The sequence below is a fragment of the Uranotaenia lowii genome, chromosome 3, assembly GCF_029784155.1.
Source record: "Uranotaenia lowii strain MFRU-FL chromosome 3, ASM2978415v1, whole genome shotgun sequence".
Classification (NCBI taxonomy): domain Eukaryota; kingdom Metazoa; phylum Arthropoda; class Insecta; order Diptera; family Culicidae; genus Uranotaenia; species Uranotaenia lowii.
Genome location: NC_073693.1, coordinates 154,445,540 through 154,464,675, shown reverse-complemented (window position 1 = coordinate 154,464,675; position 19,136 = coordinate 154,445,540). Strand labels below are relative to the sequence as shown.

The 19,136-nt window shown below is 40.3% G+C and overlaps 1 protein-coding gene across 1 annotated transcript in view; it reads right to left on the bottom strand.

The window, feature by feature from the left end:
- Positions 1-1,941: 1,941 nt before the first annotated feature.
- Positions 1,942-19,136, bottom strand: part of LOC129752755 (transcription elongation factor B polypeptide 3-like) — a 29,569-nt gene continuing 12,374 nt past the window's right edge. The window contains exon 2 of the mRNA XM_055748526.1: positions 1,942-2,542. Coding sequence (XP_055604501.1) covers positions 1,942-2,542 — 601 coding nt within the window. The remainder of the gene's footprint in view (positions 2,543-19,136) is intronic.

Sequence of the window (19,136 nt, the reverse complement as noted above, 5' to 3'; positions counted from 1 at the left end):
TTTATGAACCACCCTAAAAATGTTTCATTCAAAAGTAGCGCCTTGTGATGTTGTACAACTTTGTCATGGACACCAAATGTCTTAAACCTAAGGCTAGAGCACAAATAATTGTTTCCCGCTAAATTTCATTTCTGGACCACTGTGCAGTGACGGAAAATCGGAGGATTTCAACTCGGAAAGTAACTAGCGCAACGACTAAAAGAAAAACAAAAAGAAAATCACAAAAAAAAAAAACAAAACAAAAACAAGTTTGAAACAACAGGAATAGGGAAGAATGACCCGGGCAGTTCAACTCCCTTGAAAAGAAAAACAAATAGGAAGCCAATCTGTTAACCGAAACCAAACGGGCCTTTTGAGGCCCTAACATCTAATTAAAGAGTTGATGTTGGACTTTTAATACCCTGGGACGGCATAGAGAATGGGTAATGGGTGGTGCGATGTGTTGTGCGTGTGGTGTGGTGTGCGTGTGGGTGATGCGGTGAATGTTGAAAGAGTACGTCTCGGTGGTCGAGTGGTTAGCGTGGTAAGACGGTAGTCGCTGGTCCACTGATGGCATGGGTTCGATTCCCATCTCGGTACTGGGTGTTAAATGTTAATCTAAAGTTTTCCACGTCATTTATTCAGTCTGTAAAGCCTAAATCATGGGTGGCACCATGTGTGTTGGGTTTGCTATTGATTGGAAGGTAGGTTCGATGTTCGGTGTGTGTTGTGCATATTGGATGTGCGGTGTTTCCAGACATTTGAGCAAGCGGTGTGTTGTTTCATTTTTTTTTTTCTCAAGGGATTTTAAGCTTCGGTGGCTTATTCATCCCGACACGTGTTTTTTTTTTTTTTTTTTTTTTTTATATTGATGAGTTGCTTTCTGTAATTTTCCGTCTACATATAATTAGTTTTTCGAAAGGTTTCCTTTTAGATCAGCTTTTCGGTAAAGCACAATGTTCGTCAAAGGAGGATTGCGGAAAAGTTATTAATTTTAATCTGCTTTTTGATTGCAAGAAAGCGAATGCTGGTCGATCATTTAAAACGAAAAAAAATTTTTGGTGACATTTTATAATCGTTTCGTGAAGTTGAAAATTCTCCTCATAATCTTTTTTTTTCGAAACCCAACTTGTTTATACTGTTTCCGTGGTTTAAAAATGCCGTGAAGTAGACAAGCGATTCCAATATGCAAATATTCATATTACTTTTTTTTTTTTTTTTCTTAGCGGCCCACCACACTCCCCCACACCAAGAAGCTCATTAGTGTTATTTCAATGTAAGTGCTAGGTTAGTTGTATGCAATCTGTACACATCTCAGGTGGCGATGGAAATCCCGTGCCAAGTGTTAGTAAAAGTTTTTTTTTGTAAACATTGTAACCATGCCAATTCGTGACGTCAGTTGCATTTTCGAACAAACAACCATCATCGCTGTACCAGCGAAAACTAGAGAAGAAAAACCATTGCCAACTGCTGTTTACGATTCACTCCTAGGATACATAAACATCCTGGCAAGTGACGTAGGCTTTGTTTACCTTTTTACTTTTTGAATAACGAGTTCTGTAATAGTCTGCGTGTTTCTTCATCACCTCTTTGTACCACATTGAGTTGTATGTGTTATGTTGTGTTAAGCGTGCCTGGTGTGTTATACCGGTGTGTACAACATGTCATGTTGACATGACATTCCATCAATAAAAAAAACTGCCGTATGTTACCTTCACCGCTTGCCCCCTCCGCTGCTAGTCGCCTACACCGTTGTCGTCATCATCGCCTCTGCTCACTGCTCCTCCTTCTCCATTGGTTGCCATTGAACCAACTGCAAAAGGATATCTACGTTGGGGTCCAAACCAGGGCTATTAAATCTAGGGTGGTGTAAAATGCCAAATTGCCCAATCAGCCATGCTGTGACATTGTTTACAAAACAAGAAGGGATCAAAATGCATCAAGCACGCAGGTATCACGGTTTTAGATCATCTTCCGCCATGATTCGTACTTTTCTTCCTTTCGTTTTTGGCTTCGGAAGAGTCGTTTGCAGTGATGCTCCCAAAAGATGTCAGTGTCCTCCAACAGGTATGGGTTCACTTCTTCCAGACATTTCAGCTGTTTGGCGTAGACACGTTCCAGGACCGGTTTGAGTATATCGAACGGAATTCCGCCGGTGCAATCCAGCAGCTTGATGTTTTCCTGTAAGAGTCGAATGCACAGGTCGTACAGGCTGGGCACGATTCCAGTAAAGATTTTGATGCCGGAGAAAACTTTGGTGCAAAGGTTTTTGGACTGCATGTCGGTCAAAATCGACCGCTGAGCCTTGCCGTTGTTGGAAAATACACAATCCATCACGACCTGGTTTAGCGGCATCGGGCGATAATTGGGAGAAATGGTTGGTAGCGATTCTACCAACTCCGAAGCGTCCGGCAATGGTTCCAGTTTAACTTTCTGCTTCAGTAGGGAGGGCGTTGAGGAGGAACTGCTGCTGAAGGAAGTGCTCGGAGATCGGGCTTCACGGCTATTGCTCAAGGAGCTAGGAGATTTGTGTGGGGCCCACTGTGGGCCGTGTTGAGGCGCCCTAATATAGTGTAAAGTGAGCTGAACATATTATGACAACTATGCACCGGCCGCCTACGCTCTTGCGCCGGGCTCTCGGTAACAGCCGCCATCATACGCCAGCCAGTCAGTTCGCGGTCTTTACTTATGCCACACGCACTTCCGAACATCGCCTATCAGCGCGCTTCCTGCCATCCCTTTGCGAGTGCACATCGGAAACGCACAATGGTGATCCCGCCAGGATTCAAATTTTTGTCAAGTGGTTCAACATTCCTGGACTCTTTACCGATTTTCAAGCACTGGTGGGAAGGGATTGGATGCGAAAAAGAAGCGAGTTATTTGTTTGCGTGCCAAATAATTATCGTTTTAAAATATTTTTGAAGTTTTCCAAAATGGCTGTCCCCCTTGGAAAAGAAATTAAAACAATAAAAGAAACAACCACAAATCGATAAGTGTGCTAAAAAAAAAAAAACGCGCGAGATAGTTTTGAAAAACACAGGTTGTTTGCGAGATTATTACACCGGCCAATCAAAAAGGGCCAATGGAAGCGGATCTGTAAAAGGTCGCGCATAGCGGATCTCGAAGGAGATCGCGCAAGGCGGATCTCGAAGGAGATCGCGCAAAGCGGATCCCGAAGGAGATCGCGCAAAGCGGATCCCGAAGGAGATCGCGCAAAGCGGATCTCGAAGGAGATCGCGCAAAGCGGATCTCGAAGGAGATCGCGCAAAGCGGATCTGAAAAAGGTCGCGCATAGCGGATCTCGAAGGAGATCGCGCAAAGCGGATCTCGAAGGAGATCGCGCAAAGCGGATCTCGAAGGAGATCGCGCAAAGCGGATCTGAAAAAGGTCGCGCATAGCGGATCTCGAAGGAGATCGTGCAAAGCGGATCTCGAAGGAGATCGCGCAAAGCGGATCTCGAAGGAGATCGCGCAAAGCGGATCTCGAAGGAGATCGCGCAAAGCGGATCTGAAAAAGGTCGCGCAAAGTGAATCTCAGGAGAGATCGCGCATGACGGATCTGAAAAGAGATCACGCAAGCGGATTTGTCATTTGCAAAAATTGCGCAATGCACACCTCAAAAGATTGGGGTTAGTGTATGATTAGAAGTTTCTCTGAGAAGAATTAAGTGAGTTAAACGCAAGACGATTAATCCTGTAGATTGAAACCTATTGGGCAATAAAAATTTTTAGAACGAAACTAAACCCCGTCAAAAGTGTGCTTCTTTCAGAAGTTTTCGCTCAGATGAGAATAGCTGATAAGAAGGTGAACATATTCTGCCAAGCCTTGATTGAAGTGATATAGTTCCCACATATTCTCGGTGTATCTTTACAATACGGAAATTACGAAAAAAATACGAATGATTTATGCTTAAAAAAATGTTGGATGTGAGTTTTCCATCTGGTGAAGAAAACAAATTCGACTGAAAAGCTGAGCACGGATTGTAATAAAGGAGGAAACGCCATTGGCAAGTTTAAAAAGTAACAGGTGTCGCACTAATTATAATGGTCGAAGCTAATGACACATTACGGAGGAAAGATTGATTAAATTTCATTAAAATAAATAAGCCAAATGTTAGCACGTTCTAATACGTACCTATGACCCAGGGGTGGAAAACAAAAGAAAAAAAAAACAGAAAAAGCGTTCAAATGTCAAATTGATCTGATTAAATCACCTACCAGTGAGCAGGCATAAAATTTTGTTTCATTAGGATGACTATTCCTAAAACTTTTCGCATTGGATAAGTTTACAAGTTTCACCTAACTGAGGATGCCTCATCTATGAAACAACAGCTTTTTTCATTTTGTTTGGTTCCGGCAAGAATTTTTTATCATAAACGATTAAAAACTTTTGCTTTTGCTTTCGATAAGAAAAAAAAATGCTGCAACAAAATTTCTATTTGTCTGACCTAGCCTATGACGTTGCCTATAAACAGCGGTGTTTAAACTCGCCTCGGAAAGAATCATTCGGCTGATTTTTTCCGAGTTTAACTCGTTGTGTGCAGATTGATTTTATCTTCGTTCCAATCATGACGTGATTGCACACAAAACGAAGAGAACAGTTCCGAGTTGATGTTTTCCCCTCCTCGCAGGAATAAAATCACACCAATGAAACAACAGAACGAAGCTTGCCGTACACGAATGCTCACGAGCGATCGTTGCCCGACGGACCGAGTTAACATTCCTCGCACCCTTCTCTCGCTCGTTTCCCGTTCCCTTGTATCCATCACTTTTAGCCACGCCCCCATGCGTTGTCCGATTGATGTGTTCGGCTGCCGAACGAAAACGATTTTTTCTTTAATTCGCAGAACTGTTCGTTTGCTTCGCTGATGTTTCCCCCCCGATTGCTGTTTACTCCTGCCGAGTTTACCCGAAGCTTACTTCCTGATGCTTTCCGAGGTGAACTTTAGATAGCATCATTGCAGATTGAGTTTAACGAAATAAAATCGTTCTGCAAAGAAGGGCAAAGTGCGAGTATGTAGACTCGCGATTTTAACATCTCTGCCTATTAACGCGTTTGATTTTATCGTTTCTTTGCGGAATGGAAAGTCTGCCTCGTAAAGTAGTATAACAGCAGGCGTTTTCTTCTACTGAACTGCTCGAAACCTGAATGCCCTAGCTTGCATCCCAATTTTGAATGAGCTGAACTCCCTTCGACTTGCCCTGAATTGCACAAATACCTCAGCGAGAGCAATCAAATAAATCAAAAAAATGAAATCTGTTGTTCAATAATCTAACTGCATTCTGACATTCCAAACAGCGGCACCCACTTTTGGACATATCATTAGCACTAGCCATAACCTGATAGAATCGTTATCCTAAATTTTGGGAAAGGGTGCTTATTGTAATGTATGGAATTGGAATTCATTTGTTGCCATAACTGTTCGCAAACGAATGCTTCCAGCAGCAGTGAGCATTTCTCAACACGCGATACCGATACCCAGCAACGAGCACCGACCCAAGCGAGCGAAAGCCTCCAAGAGAGCAAGAGAGATGCTCTTAGCGGCAGACGAAACGAGTCAGTCTGGTAACATCTAGGCGTTTCCATCCGGCGCAAACTCGTGGTCCTTTGCTTTCGTGCCAGCCTATTAAAGGGCGCATTCATCAATGCGCCTCGAGTCGGTTCTACTCCATCCGTGATACGAGTCGATATCAGTGTACAGTATTTAGAATAGTGAAGAGAAACAAAAGTTTACTAACTGACAAAAGAACTATTGTGCACATCGGGCAGCTTGAATTCGATAATTCGTTTGGATTTGTCTGTTTATAGTCAAGGTGGGAAAAGCTCAGTCCAAAGCAATAAACATATTAAACAAAATGAAAGTGACATGTGCCTTACAGTTTGTGTACGACGAAAAAGATCCATCTAGTTGTTTTGCTACAGCAATTAAATGCTGGTCTCGGTTTTTTTTAAGCTTCCATGGATTTAAATTTGAATAAATATAGCATGGAAATCGATGATACTCGGATGAGAACACCAAACGCATTAGTACAGGCATATTATTGTTGGAAAAAAGAAAATCACGATAGCGAACGTATAAGTTCATTTTTTATAAACATTTAAAATTTTATATAGCTTCAGTAATAATGGAGATAAAAAGGATAGCAAAATTTTGGATATTTAACAACGGATGCTGAATTTTTAGTACTTTCTTAAAGGTCCCTGACTGCCATGAGCACAAGGCACCGTCGTAGCCTTGTAGCCAGAATCTCATATGGTGAACTGTTTAATATCGCATTTTGTTCTGTAGTTCACAGTGTTTTTCACTAATAGATTATTGCACAGGAGCACGTTTCACAATGATAATACGCATAGGGACTCTCAGATCGGAGCAGAATGGCAATGGCAATGATATTCGTGAGCTAAAGCTCGGCATCGCTGGCATCTTTATCCAAACAGGCGTTCAGAGACGGTGTGATGTCATCTCTCACTGTTATCGAAGCGTTGAATGCATTACATTGCCATGCAGGTAGACAAGTGAACAGGAGGATAAAAATCGATTGTTCGTTCATTTCGGATGATTTTTGAACCCTGAATGCTGATAGCTCGAAGGGAATCCACCTGAGATCCGTTGTACGACCAAACCTTTGGCACTAGACGGTCGAGGATTGTTTAAGCAATGGGCGACATCCAGGGAGCAGCCACGGGATCGGGTTCCTCAAAAGTCCTCGGACCTATTTAAAATTAGTCTGTGAGACCGCCATGCTTACGTCGGGGCTCTCGAGATTTCTGCATTTTTGTTCTTGATTCGCAAATACTTGAAACCGCGAGTGATAGACTGCCAATTGGCAGCGTGTGTGACAGCCGGCTGGCTTCAATGTCGTCCCTCGTTCAGTGTGTTTTCCGAATTTCGATGCTCCTGTGTTCAGTTTTCCACAAACTGTCGCAAGTATTGTGTTCCGTGAACTCGTCGCCTGGAGTGATTAGCTCATCGAATCATTTGTTTGCTGTATAGTCGAATCGCAAATTGCCCCATCCGGTAAAATCGAAAAGAACGACCTCTGATCCGTTCGTCTGCGTCATAATAATTGATATTTCCGTCTTCCGAATAGATGAATGAGTCGATTTATTGCCAGTTAGCTGATATGAATCTTTGTGACAAGCTGTTGATGATCGAAACTGCAAACAAACGAAAGTTAGTGATTAATTTGCGAAACGCCAAGCACAGGACTTCTATCAATCGGTGAATTTTGCTCTTTCGAATGAAATCTACAGCTTACCTAGAATTTTCAGACATTTTATGTCACTGCAGTTAAATATCATTTGATTTGGGGCACAGGTAAGCTGAAAAACGAAGTTTGAATAAGGAAATCATCTTACTCCAAAGAAATCGATACTGAAATTGCTTTGTTTACATTATTTTCTTTTGCTTTTGTTTACTTTAGTAGCTACACGCTAAAATAAAAACGCTATTGTCTTGCATTAGAACAAATAGCTGCCTCACAGCCATGCATAACATTTGATCAGGGCGTAGAGGAAAAAATTGATTGAAATAAATCGAACAAGAAAATGTGTAAAATACAGGACACGAATATATATATTTTTTTCATCTTTTTATTTTTTCTTGGAATAGAAGGGGGGTGTTTAACGCTGATATAGCATAGCATAGCATAGCATCTACCATAGTAACAATTCATGTATCCTTCCATAGAACAACGTTGCTACAAGGTAGCCCCTCGTCAGTCGATGTTCGCGATGACTCCGCTCGCATATTTGACACATGGGTTGCTTCATGTGCGTGAATGAGACGCAGCAACCTTTCCATCGCTAAAAGTCACCCGGCAATCGTTGATCGCTAAGTCCTTTCGCATGCTCGCCGTAACTCTCGACACCCTGTCTTTCTGATTCGTGCAGCGGTGCCAGATGGTCTGATTATCGAGCTTTTGTTTGTACTTAATTTTCAGATGTATTTGAAAGATTTTTAATTTTTTTTAATAATTTGTTTTGAATAGCAATATTGAATTATTCATTAGCATATATTATTCACAAAAGTGTCATGTTGTCTGTATGCTTGTTATGAATTTCGATATAGATTATTAATTCAAAAGTTAAAAAAAATTAACAAATGGATGCATTAGTCACCGAGGAATACATCAGTGAGATCGTTTTACAATGGATCAGTATATGTGAGACTGGGGATAGAATAAACGGGCCTTGTGTTACACCTGCCCTAACAATATATCTTCTCCACGTTATGTTATCAGCCTAAGTTTCATACTTGTTTTTGTTTTTTTTTCGGAGGAGAAGGTGAATGTGTGGGGCCCACTGTGGGCCGTGTTGAGGCGCCCTAATATAGTGTAAAGTGAGCTGAACATATTATGACAACTATGCACCGGCCGCCTACGCTCTTGCGCCGGGCTCTCGGTAACAGCCGCCATCATACGCCAGCCAGTCAGTTCGCGGTCTTTACTTATGCCACACGCACTTCCGAACATCGCCTATCAGCGCGCTTCCTGCCATCCCTTTGCGAGTGCACATCGGAAACGCACAAGATTGTTTTTCCGTTTTGGCATAACGGGGTTAGAAAAACAGCCACTGTTTGTAGTAAAACAAGAAAGATTTAAATCAAGTTGATGGTGACATCATATTAAACACCACCACCAAAGCACGACTGTTTCGTCATACTTTTCATTGCTTTTCTTTGACACAAAACGTAAACAATGTAATAGGCTGTCAAAATTTTGCCTTCCGTGCCCACTTCTTCACCGCGCCTACTTTGTGTCAAAGTTGTTCCACCCTAGATTTAATAGCCCTGGTCCAAACGCAGATCGAAGTGCAGGAGAAGTGTTCTGTTCGACGAGCAAACAGTAACTGAAAGCGAGCTGTTGGCGATCCGCTGTTTTTATACCTTTAGTATACAGGGAACCCATCAAGAGCCGAGGCGTGTTTTCTTTCTTTATCTCTATTTCTTTCGGCATTATCCTTTAGACGTGATGTCCGTTAATGAGGCGTTTTTCGTGACGCGAGATCCGTTCGCAAATTTCAATTTGCCCCCTATAGTGTTGCCGTAAGACGTAATTCTACGTCAAAACAAATTTTCTTGCAACTTTCTCCTTTTCCTTAGTAGGGTGAAACTCGCATGTTTTTGTAAATTTCAAAATAACTGGTGATACCAAGAATTTCCTGATTACGCCAGTTTGATATCCCAGTTCTAAAGTGTTGCATGATGCCCCAATTGATGGTGTGTGATAACTTTTTGGTAGGTATTGCCTATTTTCATAGATTGAACCATGATGGCTCTAGTATGGTGATCTCATATGCCAAATCGCCATTCCGCCATATTGAAAAAAGTTTTGACAGCTGGCTGTAGTGTTTACGTAAAAAGGGGTCCAGGGATGCCAGGTGTTAGAGATAAAAAATCAGATGGCAAAAAAGTGTGTATGTGCACAAGCCAATCGTAAACGAAAGATCAAAAGATTTAAAACCGTACTGGGGTTTAGTTTATTTTATTATATTTAAATTGAGTTTTCGGAAATAGCAATGATATGAGTATATTCAATGAATTAATTTGTATTCTAAACACTTTTTATAATAAAATTACAATACAGTTCGGTCTATCCGTATGTTCCGAAAAAGAAAAACTTTTCATTGACCGTTATGATAGAAAGGATCTTTAAGGGTGGAACAAACAACCAAAACCCTAAACCGGATGTTGCTTGTTCCTTATTCTTGTTACCTTATCCAAAGAGCTATTTTGTTTCCCTCCAATCGAAAAAGAGTTGGATGAAAATAAAAGTAAATCGGTTCTGCTAAAGCAGGGGTGAGCAACCGGCGGCCCGCGGGCCGCATGTGGCCCGCGAGACCCTTGTGTGCGACCCGCGAAGCTTTTTTCAATTTTTAATGCCTTTTTGCTACAATGAATAGTTAGGAAAAATTCAGATTGTTAACTTTTTTCTGGCATTTTAAGCGTTTATTATGTTCTGTTCAGGGCTTAAATGCAATATTGTTTACTGGCATAACGTAATATTGGAAGTTTTTCTTTATTCAGCATACTTTTTTCTTTATTTTTAAATTCCTACCACTTTGAGAGCATAATCCATTAAAGTTAGTCGGAAGACCAGCAAAAAATCGGAACGTACACATGGTCAAAGCAATTTCAAAGCCGGTTTAGTGAAGTCATTACCTATTTTCATTTCAAGCAAAAATATAAAGTGGAATGATAAAAAATATGCTCACGGCTAAAAGGCTTGTTCTGTTAGCATTCAAATACTGGAAAAAAAAATTAAACCAAAAACTTTTTTTTTTTAATTTGTGAGCAGGGAAAAGCCCGCGGGAGTGGAACTTTTTCAGTGCTCCTTCTCCAGTGGGCGCAAAACCTCCTCATCACTTTTTATTATTTTTTTAAATTTTTTCAACTTGTTTACAATAAGATTTGTTCATTAAAACTTGTGATATATTTTTTACTTCTGAATATTGACGAAAGTTACGAGAGTTAAATAAAAAAGGCTGGGTGAACGATTTTAGATTATTCATCAACATGAATCAACCCACAAAAATTGTTAGTTGTTTATAAAATCAATTGATATCTGAAATTCTGTGATTCCACCCAAAATATCTTTGACGATTATCTGTGGTGCTTTTTACAGAAATTTGATAGAAAATCACAACACACACATCACAAACATCGATAAATTGAGTTATTTCAGTTATGATTCGCAATACACATTACCAGAGTCAAAATATAGCAATGATAGTAAGATTAAAAATGAAAAAAATGTAGTTTTGAAGATAGTTGCTTAAAAATATATAAAATTGAACATTTTTCTGCTATTTCGACAACCTTTCTGAACATCTGAATGCAATGATCCAATGCAGAACTTCAATGTAAAGAAACGAGTTTTTTGAAGCTTGTAGAAAAAAAAAATCTAGGCTTTGAGGAAAAGTTTTAATGGTGAACAAATCACAGAAAGTCAAATAGCGATTCAACGTCCAACGCTAAGAAGACTGTGATTTCTTTAAAAATATATTATTCACACTGTTAGTTATCACTATGAAAAGCTCCAAAAGATTTTTAAATTGAAGTGATAACGAATAGTATCATCGGTTTAAACAAGAATGTTGTAAGAACGAATATTCGCCAAGAAGTACTATTAAAAACTTGATAGAATTAAAAAAATACAAAGATTTAGCGAGGTACCTATTCAATATCGGGTATTTAAGAAGCCGTGTTGAATTACTGTTTTTGAACCCGTGAATTCGTTTTATCTTTTATTTTTCAGATTTGTTTTCGCCAAAAAATTGTAGTTATGAAAAATGATGTGAAGTTCTGATAACTATCACAAAAAAAAAATTTAAGTGCGGCCCGCCGACAGGGTTTCAAATTTAAATTGGCCCGTTGATTCAAAAGGTTGCTCACCCCTGTGCTAAAGGAATGCTATAAATTCTGCTATTGATAATTTTCATGATTAAATGATAAACGATTTTATGGTTCGAAATTTTATTTTCAAATAACTGTTGCATCATGTAAATACTGCTTAAGCCTTTTTCAATATTAACATATCCAGTTAATGTACCTTCACCACCTCCCACGAGCAGCGCTGAGCTGGAGCTTTGCTGCACTTGAGGATGACTAGCAATTGGACAGCATCACCTGCAGAATCCTTCAGGGGCTCAATCCATTCCGGACAATCAACAGTCTGCAGTGGATCGAACTGATTCCCCAACCCACTCATCGGACTTATCGTCATGCTGCTCAGGTGCCTAACGTTGCGCCTATTTTTCTATTTCAGCTCATCGGTCCCATCATTCAAAAGTGCCAAAAACTTCATCTGATTTTCCCAAATGCTACCCATCAGATCCGGATTACTCGATTGGATCTTCTGGAGCAGCGATGGCAACAGACGGGGGTCCTCCTGAAGCAGCTTTTTCATCTCGATGAAGATCGGATGTTCCTGCAGGAGGGCGCTTCTCGGACGATGGAATGTAACGCCTCGCCATGTTACCATCCAATTCGATGACTTTCTGCGCTTCTAGATAGCTCTTGAAAGAAAAAAGTGTTGAATAAGCATAAATTTGTCATAAGTAATGCAAAATTAATGTTACTCACCGCTACCGACAAAGCTGGCACCGTCGTTTATAGGTCCAACTTCTTCCAGCTTTGCTTACCAGCCCGGAGCTCAACCGGAAGATTTTGTTTCGATTCTATGAATTATATTTGCAAAAACCAAGGCGAAATCTTTGTCTAAGCAATATCTTGGTGATTGGCAAAACTTCGTGTTTTACAAAAAATCAGAGCACCAGGCATCCCAGCCAGCCAGCAGCCAGCCGAACAGCCAGCTGTCAAATTTCGGCTCCTCTTCCGCATCCAACCCTCGTCTACTTTTTGCCAAAGTGAGACCACCATATCTAGAGGCATCATGGATTGAACACCCTGCATTTTAGTAATGTTAGTTTCTTATTACAATTATAACTTTAAGAAAAACTTCATGTATGTGTTAGGCAACATCTTCCCCCATCAGGAGAAAACGAAAACTGCTGATCCCGACGGCTTTCCTTGAATTATATTTTTCAATCCCCTTGGAAGCAAGCATAAAAAAAAACAAAATAAAGAAACCTCCATTGTGGTGCCTGTTGCCGCTATTTGCCCGCTGCTGACGACGAGTGTTTTCTGTTTCGTGTTTGATCTTTCCATCAGCAAAATAAGTTTACTGTCACAACCAATAATGCGCGTCTTTGATTGATGTGTGTATTTGGTGATGATTGGAAGATTGAATTTGTGGTTGCACTTTGAAAAGTGAGGGAAAAAACACGCTAACATCATAAGATTCCTTATATTTATAATCTGTGATTTTTAACTCACTTTGTATTTTAACCTTCACTGGAACTCGTTACTCAGTCAGATATCATGCTATTTAAATCATAAAGAAATTCAAATATGGTGAAAATTTCACAGATATTGAATTAAAAATGATAAAAACAAAACAGTAGAATTTGCGAAGATGCGACGATTTTCATGTATCTAATGATGCTTAAGAATTTTCTGCTTATCCTGGCTTTTCGTCTTTAATTCTTATGATTTTGAATTATTCTTAAAAATTTTTATGATTCCTATCATTTTACTTTTCTTTGGCTTTCTTCTTGTTCTTCTATTTCGTTTGATTGTTTTGAATCTTGTTATACTTTTTGTTTTTCAGCTTTACCTGGTCCTTATCATATTTTTAAGTATCAGAAATGAGAATCCGCTTATGATTTATCAAATTCTTCCACATTTGACTGATTTTCAAGATACTTTTTATTTGTTCAATATCTCAGACTTTTTATTTCTTCTAATCTTCTGATTTTTTAAAATTTTTGTTTTGTTCTTTGTTCGATTTATATCTCATTAACTTTCATTTAACCTTCATTTTTTAATTGAATAGGTATCTACTTTCTCTCTTCGTATGATTGCATTCAGTTTTGTTTTTAAAATATTTCGATGAACAAAGGGTAATAGTTTTTTGGTAATTTATTGCAATTTTTGAAGGTTTGTTTAATCGAAAAAACTCCACCTATCACTTGACTGACAAAAACGCTCGATTGATTTCGTAAAACTTGTTTGAAATATTTTCGATTTTCCACCACTCAATGGGCTTTATTTGCCTTTCTCTGTAGTTAGTGAATTTTTCCCTCTGATTGGAAGGGAAAATGCAATTTGTTCTTGAACAATACCTACATATTCGCTAGTCTGCCCGAGCCATTGTGAGTTGTATTTTATTTTCACGCTAGCAGGGACTTTGTGTATGTATGTGGGTGCTTGCTAGTGTTTTTGAACGGAATAATGCCATTCATGCCGGCCGCTCGGTGTTGCATTCATAGCAGAAAACTTCTCAAATTACCACATGGCAGCAACAGGCGGAAACAAAAGCCAACATCATCAGAAAACACGTCCCATTGCACGTCATTTGATCATCATGTCATTTCAAAATTCATATGCAGTGCTTTTAATTAATTCCTCATCTCGTCATATATGACACGGTAAAACTGAGCGTTCCTTTCACTGTTCCTTCAATTTCAGCCCGTTTCTGGAATGGCTTGGTTGCACCACATTTCTGTAGGCCCAGGCCGATTTATTTTTTTCGCCCTCTGCCGGGACCACACTCGATGAACTTTGTTGACAAAACTAGATTGAAGTTGATGAAAAGTGTGAATGATTTTTTTCCATGGCACCAATCTTGCCCTCCCGAATAACGTTCCAACATTGTAGAAGTGACTTCGACAAAAAATATTATTGACAAGCATCGTTCGTTTCATTGATCTTTCTACCTTCCGGGCTTAATTTTTTGCAAATGACATCATGAAAGCCAGTTAATTAAATATTTCGAAAAAAAAGTCCCATTTCTCATATGCGGTACGCTTTGATCGCCACAGCGCATTATTCGGCCGGAAAAGTTTATTAGCACAGTCACGAGAAATGAGAATGAGAAGATTTTCAATTACAGGATTCGTGATGAACTTGCCGATATACGCATTACGGTTTATCGGTCGCCCACATTTTGCACTGACTAAAGTCAGGCAGGGTACCGCGGTTGAGATTGAGTTGTTGTAACATTTTGGTCCGCATCTGATAGCGAAGGTAACAGCTACCGAGGACTTGTAATATTACAGTTGGCAAAAGCCAAACTTTTACATCAGTTCGTAATGCAATGTTTCCACTTTGGCATCAAATTTAAATGAAATTGCTTTCGAGGTTGGTTTGCTTTAGTTTCAACTATTTTTGATGGTTTCTGCCTCGAGGGCATCGAAATAAGGTGAGTATTCAACTTTCATTGTAAAACAGTGATTTGTGATGGTCGCTACCGGCTCCTGGGGGCGGTGGAAGAGCTTAAAACTACCCTTTTTGATGCATTTCAGTGAAAATACTCCATGGGGGGCGCGGTGAGCTCTAAAATATCGATGGAGGACGGTGAGTTAAAAAAAAAAAAATATAGAGAACCTATAACACAATTATTTGTTTTTATAAAAAAAAACTTGTTTCTACTCTAAATCTTCCTTAATTCTACACAATTATTATTTGGAAGCCATTCGCCAGCTTAATAGCTACAAATATAAATAGGAGAGGACATGTTGGCCGATTGCCTAACCGGTTGATGGTCCGGATTTGGAGCACATAACAGCTACCGGAGGAAAGGAATGAGGGGATAATATGCCCCATCTACAAGAAGGACGACAAATTAGACTGTGAGAATGATCGAGCGATCACTGTCCTCAATGCCGCCTACAAAGTGTTGTCCCGAATACCACTCCGCCGCCTAACACTACAAGCAAACATATTAGTGGGAAGTCATTGATCTACGACGGACCAGATCTTCACATTACGGCAAATCCTCTAAAAATGCGGTGAACACCAAGTCCCTTCGCCCAATCTATTCATCGACTCCAAAGCCGCATACGACGCGATCGACCGTGACGAGCTATGGAAAACCATGGACAAGTACGGCTTTTCCGGGAAGCTGACCAGACTGATCAAGGTGACAATGGATGGAACGCAGTGCTGTGTGCGGATTTCGGGTGAATTTTCGAGTTCATTTGAATCACGCAGGGGGCTTCGACGAGGCGATGGTCTATCCTGCATGATGTTCAACGTGGCGCTAGAAGCGGTGGCCGAAATGCGGGGCACGATTTTCAACAGATACAGTGAACATCGCTTTGCCGATGACATTGATATAGTCGGCAGATCATCTGCGGCGGTGGAGGAGATCTACCGCAAACTGAAACGCGAAGTAAGAAGGATTGGGTGAATGAATTTTACGTCCAAGACGATGAACATGGTGGCCTGCGGATTCGAGACCAACCGAACCCGCTTGTGCAGTAATAACAAGGTCACGATCGATGGCTACGAGCTGGAGATAGTCGAAGACTTTGTCTATCTCGGCTCACTGATGACCACAGGCAATGACACCAGCCGTAAGATCTGGCGGCGAATTATCAGCGGAAGTCGTGTCTACTATGGACTCCATAAGCAACTGCGGTCGAGAAGACTTTGCCCTCGCACGAAGTGTAACCTATACATGACGCTCATTAGACCGATTGTTATCTACGGGCACGAGATATGGATATTGCTCGAGGAAGAGCTGCGTACTCTCGGAGTGTTCGAGCGACGAAACAAAAACGGGTAAAAAGAGCGAAGGCGCTGCTGAAGAGGGCCGCGAAAGGAAGGTTGAAGAATATCGTGTTTACCGAAGAGAAATTCTTCACCGTGCAGCAATTCGTGAATAAGCAGAACGACAGAGTTTGGTTGCCAGACAGATCACGAAGCCATGCCGACTTGCTGACGGCCACCCGGCGACAGAAACCAGCATCGGTAATGGTTTGAGCCGGAATCACCCCTGATGGCCGGACTCCACTGGTTTTTGTCCCTTAAGGAGTGAAGAGCAACCAAAATTCATATCAGGAACTAGTTCTACAGAATGTCGTCGAAACGTGGGCACGTCGACATTTTGATTCCAGGGATTGGGTTTTACAGCAGGACTTGGCGCCGGCTCACAAAGCGAAGAAAACCCAACTTTGGATTGCGCAACATTTTCCAGGGTTCATTTCGAGCTCCGAGTGGTCGGCGAGTTCGCCAGACCTCGCGTTCAAAAAACGATTGTCAGCCGCGTCGAAAGCGGGCCCCTTACGACCAGGCTTCGGACGGCTCCTGAGGTGTCGCTCATAAGTGCAAGAGCAAAGCTTCACAAAGAGGTGTGGAACCCACACTCTTGTGAGAGGCAAACCGCACACACTTTGCTCAAGCTTCCCGGAAAATAAATGTTCGACACTCACTTACATGAGTGATGTGTGCTCCGTAAGTGTCGCTCTCGGAGTGTACTCTTAGTGTTAACACTGAGTGAAGTTAAGTGTGTTTTAGGCAACCGCCCTTCCTTTTGTAACAAAAATAAAGACGCACCGAAACCACAGCTCGCAAGCAGTCGTGCAGAGGTTCATATTCCAATGGTTTTATTTATTTTTTTTTTTTATTTGTGACACTTTACCAACGCTTTGGCATTAGTGTCAGTCCAAGGGTTTTATGAAATTATTATAATGTAGAGTAATTGATCGTTTAGATATTAACACGATTCAGAGTTGCGAGGTTGGTTCGTTAAAAATCAGGATCATTCACAGCAAAAAATCAGAATTTTTCATGAAATCTTTGATTCATGGAAATCATAAGCAGCTCTGCTTATATTGCATAAACAAAGGCGGAATCCAGGTGCTGAAAACGCCTTGATTTATGCAATAGCAGTAACCAGTTTCTTGGCTGGCTTGCAGTTCAAATCGAACCTTTTTCGAATTCTCAAAGTTCAAGTGATTTTAAATTGAAGTTCAATTTCAAGACTTTTTTCATTATTTAATTTAAATGGAATTCATAATATGATGTGTTGCAATGCACACAGAAGTATATAAACAAACTCAAAATTGAAGCAGGTCATCCCGCAATGAAATGAACGAAATCTAAAAATTAAAAAAGTTGCAATTTGGTGTTTTGAAAGTTGCAAATTCGGACCTAATCATAAAGAGATTGCCGCTGGTCTGTATAGTCAATAAGGATTTTAGAAGGATAAAGAAGCTTGTAGTTTAATGCCAATGTTTTAACCAAAGTGTATTAGATTCATTAATCCCGATTTGACATTATTATCTACCTATTTGATTTATCTTCGGAAAACACAGCAAAAAACGAACTAAAGCGAACAACACCATCAATTTATTACTTAGACGCACTAAGTGTACACTTTCAGAGTGCTCTTTGGGGGACGCACTTATAGAGTACTCATTTCAATTTTGAGTGTTGTTTGAGTGACGAAAAACGCTCCCTGTATGTATCGTCACTCTGATCCTATTGCCCACTCTTGCTCCGCTCACAACATCATTTAAAGAGCGGAGCAGAAAGTTACACCGCTCTTGTAGGGCTCTGAGGAGCGTCCGAAGCCTGCTTACGACACTTGGCGGATGCCGGATACTTCAACTTTGGCATCTTAATCGTCTTTACACTCTAGGATAACAATCATTCATCATCGATAAATGCCTTCCCAAGGCAGCAATCTTGGCCCTCTACTGTTCTCGATATTCTTCAACGAAGTGCTGATTACTCTACCCACCGCTTCCAGATTAGCTTACGCTGACGACCTTAAAATCTTCGCCCCCATCAGAAAAGAATCGGACTGTTTACTTCTGCAGAATATCATCGACCGTTTCAATATATGGTGTCATAACAATAGCCAGTGTATAAGCGTTGAGAAATGCGCCGTCATCTCTTTCAATAGAAGAGTCAATCCTATCTTCTGGAATTACAAAATCTGCGGTACGCCAATGGAAAGAGTCTCGAACTTCAAGGATTTAGGTGTAATACTCGAAGAGTCACTTAGTTTTCGCGACCATTACTCCTACATAATCTCGAAAGCAAACAGAAACCTTGGATTTATGACAAGGCTCTCGAAAGAATCTCGAGACAGCTACTGTCTCCGATCTCTATACTTCTCTCCTGCACAGAAAAAAAAATCTGAATCCTAAACAGCACTGAAATAGAAAACCTTTATTATTACATGACGTGGAACGCGATTTATTAATGTAAATTTACAAAATAAAAAAAGTTGAATCCTTAACAGCACTAAATTCTAATGACACGAACATAACTTGACACGGAGCACGATTATTTGATGTAAATCTACATCACATATGATGTAAATAAAAAGAAGCATCACATATGACGGAATTTTCAATGCGAATTCAATATTACACGTCTCAAATATTTTACATGTCTTTCATATTTTACACGTCTGGTGAAGTTTATAGACGTGTAATATTCAACTTGCACTGAAAATTCCATTATATGTGATGCTTTTTTTTCGTTACATCATATGTGATGTAATATTACAACCTTTTCGGGTCACATAAAATTCTTAACAGCACTGAATTAGAAATTTCTTAAAATTACACGACATGGAATGTTATAGGACATTGAATTTGAATTTAATTAATATTACAATACACTGAACGCGATTTTGTCATGTAAAAATACAAACTGTCGAAAACAGGCAGACACAAATGTCAACAAAGTGTTGCGTCAAGTCGTGCCCAACAGTATTTTATTGAAGAAGGTTTTCCGCGATTAAGTTAATCAATCTTGCTGGTTCCTGGAGATCTTCGAGAGGCAGGAATGGGAAA